This window comes from Scomber scombrus, chromosome 17, assembly GCF_963691925.1.
Source record: "Scomber scombrus chromosome 17, fScoSco1.1, whole genome shotgun sequence".
Taxonomy (NCBI): domain Eukaryota; kingdom Metazoa; phylum Chordata; class Actinopteri; order Scombriformes; family Scombridae; genus Scomber; species Scomber scombrus.
This window is the reverse complement of record NC_084986.1, coordinates 25147975-25155384: the sequence shown is the minus strand read 5'-3', so window position 1 is coordinate 25155384 and position 7410 is coordinate 25147975. Positions and strand designations below refer to the sequence as shown.

General features: G+C 37.6%; 1 protein-coding gene across 1 annotated transcript; it reads right to left on the bottom strand.

Moving 5' to 3' along the window:
- Window positions 1–294: 294 nt before the first annotated feature.
- Window positions 295–6788, bottom strand: LOC133997401 (dynein heavy chain). Its single transcript, XM_062436973.1, has 2 exons — window positions 5565–6788; window positions 295–411 (listed from the first exon to the last, which is right to left on the bottom strand). Exons 1-2 carry the CDS (start codon window positions 6786–6788, stop codon window positions 295–297), a joined length of 1341 nt encoding a protein of 446 aa, XP_062292957.1.
- Between the last annotated feature and the right edge of the window lie 622 nt (window positions 6789–7410).

Here is a 7410-nt window from a genome sequence, read left to right as displayed (position 1 = left end):
GTTCAACCGGTTATATATATATATTCCTGAGTGTGTATATATATGTATGTTTATCTTTGTGCATGTTGAGTCATTGATGGAACATGTATGCAAGCTTAAAATGTACATTGTTTGAATTTTTTCCTCCATGTGCAACAATGTATGAGTTTGTGTATCTTTTCGAGGAATGGAGGGTAACCTGAGCCCTGATAGGTGGATCTGTGGCAGCCTATGTTATGAATGGTGGTTAAAATGGTCCCCGAGGCCCCGTCAGGCTCACAGTAATTGATGTAATCAAAGGCATTTGGCTGTGGGTCACATGCTGGCTCGCTTGCTGACAACAGGCGCTGCATTTGCGTCTTTGTGCCTCTGCCTGGACTTGCCGCTCTCCTTAGCCAGCGAATTTGTGGAAGTTCTTCTTGGCTGGCGGTCCTATCTCAGTGACCGCAAAACACCAGATGAATCACTTGGAAATGAGTCATCCTCACTCTCGAAAGCGGTGACTCTTTGACTGACGTGTTTCTCATTCTGAGCAGGCCTTTCTGTTTTTTTTCTTTCTTTTTTTTCTTCATGCTTCTGGATTTGCTTTGAACATTTTTCCTATGAGTCATTACTTTGAGCAGATGCAGGATTATACATGTGCCTGTTCTGCTCACATTGCAAATTTACCGAACTGCTCTGGATATTAACTATGAGCTGTGTTGCTGTTATTGGATGAAATCCCCAAATAGTTGAAGAAAGAAAGACATTATTCAAACTTGTCAAACATTCTTGTTACACAGTATTTTGCAAATGGCTCTCGCGGGTGCTTTAATGAGACTTGCTGTGTGCAGACAGGCTCCCGGAGAAGCTGGATACAGCTGCAGTTTATATGAGTGTGTTTGTGTGCGTATGAATACGCAAAATGATGATAATGTTTCAGCTAATCCATCATAAATAGCAGTCTGTTTTCACTCATCTGACTTGTCACTCAAGTACAGTACGTCTCAGCTGGGCTGGATCCAAGTATGCTTGCATAAGAAGGGGAAATATCTCCACATGAACAAGTCCTTTTGTTTTACTGAGGCTTATTTTCTTTTTTTCTATATAAATATAAAAACTTTTGGTGCCTTCATTTTTCATAAAATTGTAAATAAATCCTTTCACTTGTAGGTCACCATTTTTGTTTACTAGTCATGTGTGTTGTTTTTTTTTGTTTTTTTTATTGTAACGTTTCACCTTGCTTCAAATCCAAGGAGAAAGGAACACATGCAAAATTCTAAGTCGGTGGAAATGGGTGGATCTGTTTGAGTGTGATATGGAATGGTTGAATTTACAACATTCAATATAAAGTGCAGATAATAACACAGAGCAGAAACTGGATCAGCCCCTATAAACTGAGACTCTTACTTAGTGTCTTTCTTAATGTCAATCTACCCTAAAGACAATCTAACACTGTTTCACTGTTAAAACAGTTTGATGCTGCGGTTTTGCACATTGTAATTTATTCTTTCTTTGTTATATTTTCCATTTTTAAAATTTGTTTGCACTGGGATTTTTTTTTTTGGATAGTTTTTAAAATCTAATGTACAATATTTAATATAAATAAATAGTTAAATACATTTGTAATAGTATCTAGTGTTTTACATTAATATTTTTTATACTAAACATAATGTAAAATGATGGTAATCTGGAAATGATTAAGTCTAGCATAATTACACTGAATAATGCATGTGATATAGGTACACGCATACCAATCATAGGTGAAAAAACAGAAGTGGTAATTAATGAAGAGTTGGGTTAGGGGGTTATGGTTACTCTTTACTATTCTTTCATCATTCATTTCATTCATTTCCTGCAGTAAACTGAATATAATAACACTGCTTTCAGTAAACATATTTGAACAGTAGCGGAGATGGTGAATGTAGCTTTTGTAGCATCAAGTCACGCAGGAAGATTCTGCGGACAGTCGGAAAATTCTACAACACCTGAAATCCCGTCACTGTTGGTTTAGTCACAATGCAGTCTGGGTAGTGATGTTAAATGGTTGCAAACATGTCAGCTGTTCAGCCTTTCCTAGTTAGCTCTTTTAGCAGCTGTTCCTAACACCATTAGATTACATATGAACTGCACTTCACAGGTCAAACACACTCAAACAAACTCACTTGAGTTATTCACTCACCAAAACATGACTTTATAGTAGACTAGTCCTATTTATTTGACATGTTTATCACTAAAGTAGTGGTTAAACCTCATGAGGAGGAGTCTCTTAAATCATTTGTCAGACAACCAGTTTGCTCCTCTGAGTCAGCACAGGTCTGGCCAGGCTGAAGAGACTCTACACTAGATGGCGTTTCCATCCTGACATAACATCGGTCCAGATAGCTCACCGAAGTTTTCCTGTCTGATGACGGCCGTCCGTTCACTATTATCGCTACTTTGCTGAGTTTGTTTCTGACAGACGGAAATTCGTCTGTAAAAAGGAGCAACACACAAGCTTTGGCTGCTTGGTTGGGGTCTGCATACACTCAACTTGACTTTTGCCAATAACTTTGTGTTAGCATTTTATCCGCCCAATTTATACATAATAATTAAATAATTGATGTAATGCAAGTAACACCATATTTGTTTGTTTAGTAACTGTGATATGATCACTGACTGTAGACACTATAACGATTACAGTAACACGTTACACACAACACTGGTCCTGAGGAAGTGGAAGTATTCGTCCACTTCTTTCTCTTCTTATCTATAGTCGAGCTGTGAAGACTTGCATCACTTCTGTGGTTTTATTTCGACTGGAAATTACAACCAAAAGCAGCACAGTCTCCTCTCGAATTGCAACCGTTTTACGTCATCAAGTTAATTTGCACACGTAGTTTAATGTCATGGCGCCCTCTGTATGTCAATATTTGAATTAAACGTCGAGGATTTTTAGTTATTCTTACTTATGGCTCATAACTGATTTATCAAGCTTTAATAAATAATGAATTAACCACCGATATGATATGATAAGATAAGAAAGAACTTTATTCATTGCAGAGAAAATGCATGTGTCAAAGACTGAAAATAAACACACATATATTATTTTCTATACAGTATATTATCAGCTCAGTATGCCTTAAATATTAGGATTAAACCTCTCACAATTCACATTCACTGCCAACATTGATGTGCCAGTGCAGGAAGCAGTGAGCCTTTGATGCTTGTTACACACGCCTACATGCAGGAGACTCAACGTCTCAATTAACATTTGCATTTTCTTCAATTTGAACCATTTCCATTTATACAACCTAAGAGTACATCACAAATTTGGCCCATTTTTTTTTTCTTACTTTATAACCGAATAAGAAAAACCTCCACTATGAAGGAAAAACAGAGGAGATCCAGGATTTACAGACATGGAATAGATGTTGTATATACAGAGTAGACAAAAATACTGAAGTAAATTTACAATATTAGGTAGACGGCTGTCGTTAAAACAAGTACCTGGACCACATGAGCTCCACTTTAGCAAGAAGACCTGGAAAGAGAATACCACAAGAGTCAAAACTGAATCATCCAGTATTAATGTTCATGTCTGGCTGCAGTAAAAATCAAATATACATACACATATATAAGGTAACATAAAAGTAGAAAAAACATACAGGCCTGTGCGGCGTATCAGTTACTATAATAAATGACAGCTGTTGACCATGTTTGGCATAATGTGAGTGAGAGTAGCAGCAGCAGCAGCAGCACGGTGTTGTACCTGCACCGGCGCTTAAAAAGTAACACATGTGAGCGGAGCGGACATGCTTACATGTATCAGTTGCTTCTCACAAATGCATGCATGACAGGACGCATTTTCTACTGACACCTATCAACCAAACAATAACATTCCAATCTCCAGCGCTGCCTTGTCCTCAAACTGGAAGGTTTCTACAGACAGGGGTGGACTGGGGGCAGTGGACCTTACTCTTACTGTCATAGAGGAATCACAGACATTTCACATGCTGCTTTTATTAAGTCTAATTAGACTTCCTGACATAAGAACACAGTGTTTGTCTACAGTGTGTGGGGTGCTGGGCGGGAAAGTAAGGCCAAAGCCATCGCTCTGTAGACTCTTTCACCTCCATCTGCCACCCCATTCCCCCCCCCCTTGTTTTTCCGCCACCCAACCAGTCGGCCACCTTTCTTGAAAAGGCCCGGAGGAGAGGTCACCGAGTGCAGGAATGCCGATCAGCTCTGTGTGTCTATGCATATATGTGCAGGGAGTCTATACTCTGTAATTAAATTCTCCTCATGCATTTAGTGCACTGGGCGCATGAACAAGATGTTGACTGTGAATGCGCCACGATGAGACAAAAGGGGATCTAGGCTTGTCTCCCAGCCCCCTTTAGACACGGGGCCGCTCTTTGCCTTGCTTGAAGCCCCCCACCCACCCACCTCCGGCCCCAGCTTTTGGAGCTCCGTCGCTTTAGGTTTCCGTATTTAAAAAAAACACCCCTCAATTGTCCTGAAGGCTTCTGCGTGGATGAATATGAATATGAATACCTTCACTAATCTGGAGGATTAGCAGCCGGATTGTCAGACTGTGTCTCCGGACCCCCAAAAAATCAGGCAATGACAGATCACGGCTCTTTTACCGCATTACTTTTCATTTGGCATTTAGCTCCTTATTTTCAGGGCACCTCTGATTTTTCCCCTCTGGCACATTTGACTTTTAAATTATAAGTAGTGCATATTAATTCCAAGTTATGTGCAGGCTGGAATGAAATCTGTGCCTGTCATCTGAGTTCTTAGAAGTAAGCTGACTTTGCACATAAAAAGTAGTGTTTGGATTAAGCAAATGTCTTCAGTGTCTGCCATGTTTACAGAGCCTGTGGAAAAGCAGCTTGTTTAAAGAGCAACTCGAATTTGAATTCTGTTCACTTTTTGTGTAAGGCAATATAAACTATAAAGATAGTGCAGTGGCGGTTGAAGCAGTATAGTGACTAGATGTATTGCTATTATTACAGTGAGTATTTTCTATAAGGTAGTATGTATATTCAGTGTTAAACATAAGGAAGTAACATGAGACAGATAGTCCCACAAAATGTGGAACAGCCTTACCCACTGTGCTATTTTTTGTTATTGTGTGTAGCTTTGTATCCTGTTTATGTCCTGTGTGTGTTTTGCTTTGTACTGTTTGTTATTGTGCTGTTATATGTTTTAATGTTGACCTACTGAAGAGACAAAAAATGGTAACATTTTTATTTAACACTATAGGTCCTACTGAACAAATTACTGCTATGCAGAGTAATGTATAAGGTAATGTAAAGAATGATGTATGGAGTAATGTACAGAATAATATGGAGGAAAACATGGAGTAATGTACAGAGTATTGGACGGAGTGACGTACAGAGTAAAGTATAAAGTAATGTACAGAGTGACATACAGAGTAATGTATAAAGTAATGTATGGAGTGACGTACAGAGTGATTTATAAAGTAATGTAAAGAGTGATGTATGGAGTAAACCATGGAGTAATGTACAGAGTACGGAGTAATGAGGTGACTATGGAGTAATGTACGGAGTAATGTAAGGAGTACAGCATGGAGTAATGTACAGAGTAATGTAATGTACAGAGTAATGTATGGAGTACAGCATGGAGTAATGTACAGAGTAATGTATGGAGTAAAGCATGGAATAATGTATAGAGTAATGTATGGAGTAAAGCATGGAATAATGTATAGAGTAATGTATGGAGTAAAGCATGGAATAATGTATAGAGTAATGTATGGAGTAAAGCATGGAATAATGTATAGAGTAATGTATGGAGTAAAGCATGGAATAATGTATAGAGTAATGTATGGAGTAAAGCATGGAATAATGTATAGAGTAATGTATGGAGTAAAGCATGGAATAATGTATAGAGTAATGTATGGAGTAAAGCATGGAATAATGTATAGAGTAATGTATGGAGTAATGTATAGAGTAATGTATGGAGTAAAGCATGGAATAATGTATAGAGTAATGTATGGAGTAAAGCATGAAGTAATGTATGGAGTAAAGCATGGAATAATGTATAGAGTAATGTATGGAGTAAAGCATGGAATAATGTATAGAGTAATGTATGGAATAATGTATAGAGTAATGTATGGAGTAAAGCATGGAATAATGTATAGAGTAATGTATGGAGTAAAGCATGGAATAATGTATAGAGTAATGTATGGAGTAAAGCATGGAATAATGTATAGAGTAATGTATGGAGTAAAGCATGGAATAATGTATAGAGTAATGTATGGAGTAATGTATAGAGTAATGTATGGAGTAAAGCATGGAATAATGTATAGAGTAATGTATGGAGTAAAGCATGAAGTAATGTATGGAGTAAAGCATGGAATAATGTATAGAGTAATGTATGGAGTAAAGCATGGAATAATGTATAGAGTAATGTATGGAATAATGTATAGAGTAATGTATGGAGTAAAGCATGGAATAATGTATAGAGTAATGTATGGAATAATGTATAGAGTAATGTATGGAGTAAAGCATGGAATAATGTATAGAGTAATGTATGGAGTAAAGCATGAAGTAATGTATGGAGTAAAGCATGGAATAATGTATAGAGTAATGTATGGAGTAAAGCATGGAATAATGTATAGAGTAATGTATGGAGTAAAGCATGGAATAATGTATAGAGTAATGTATGGAGTAAAGCATGAAGTAATGTATGGAGTAAAGCATGGAATAATGTATAGAGTAATGTATGGAGTAAAGCATGGAGTAATGTATGGAGTAAAGCATGGAATAATGTATAGAGTAATGTATGGAGTAAAGCATGGAGTAATGTATGGAGTAAAGCATGAAGTAATGTATGGAGTAAAGCATGGAATAATGTATAGAGTAATGTATGGAGTAAAGCATGGAGTAATGTATGGAGTAAAGCATGAAGTAATGTATGGAGTAAAGCATGGAGTAATGTATAGAGTAATGTATGGAGTAATGTATAGAGTAATGTATGGAGTAAAGCATGGAATAATGTACAGAGTAATGTATGGAGTAAAGCATGAAGTAATGTATGGAGTAAAGCATGGAGTAATGTATAGAGTAATGTATGGAGTAAAGCATGGAGTAATGTATAGAGTAAAGTATGGAGTCATGTACAGAGTAATGTATGGAGTCATGTACAGAGTAATGTATGGAGTAATGTACAGAGTAATGTATAGAGCAGTGGTCTCCAACCCTGCTCCTGGAGAGCTACTGCCCTGCATGTTTTAGGTATCTCCTCACTCTAACACACCTGATTCTAATAATCAACTCGTTATCAAGCCCTTTGACGAGCCTCAGCTGCTTGATAACGAGTTAGAGTGAGGAGATACCTAAAACATGCAGGGCAGTAGCTCTCCAGGAGCAGGGTTGGAGACCACTGGTATAGAGTAAAGCATGGAGTAATGTACAGAGTATTGGACGGACTAATATACAGAGT

Coding starts and splice junctions, on each gene's coding strand:
- LOC133997401 (XM_062436973.1), bottom strand. CDS start 6,788: ATGCTTTACTCCATACATTACTCCATGCTTTACTCCATACATTACTCT. Junction 412..5,564: donor TGTACTCCATACATTACTCT/GTACATTACATT, acceptor TCACTGAGATAG/GACCGCCAGCCAAGAAGAAC.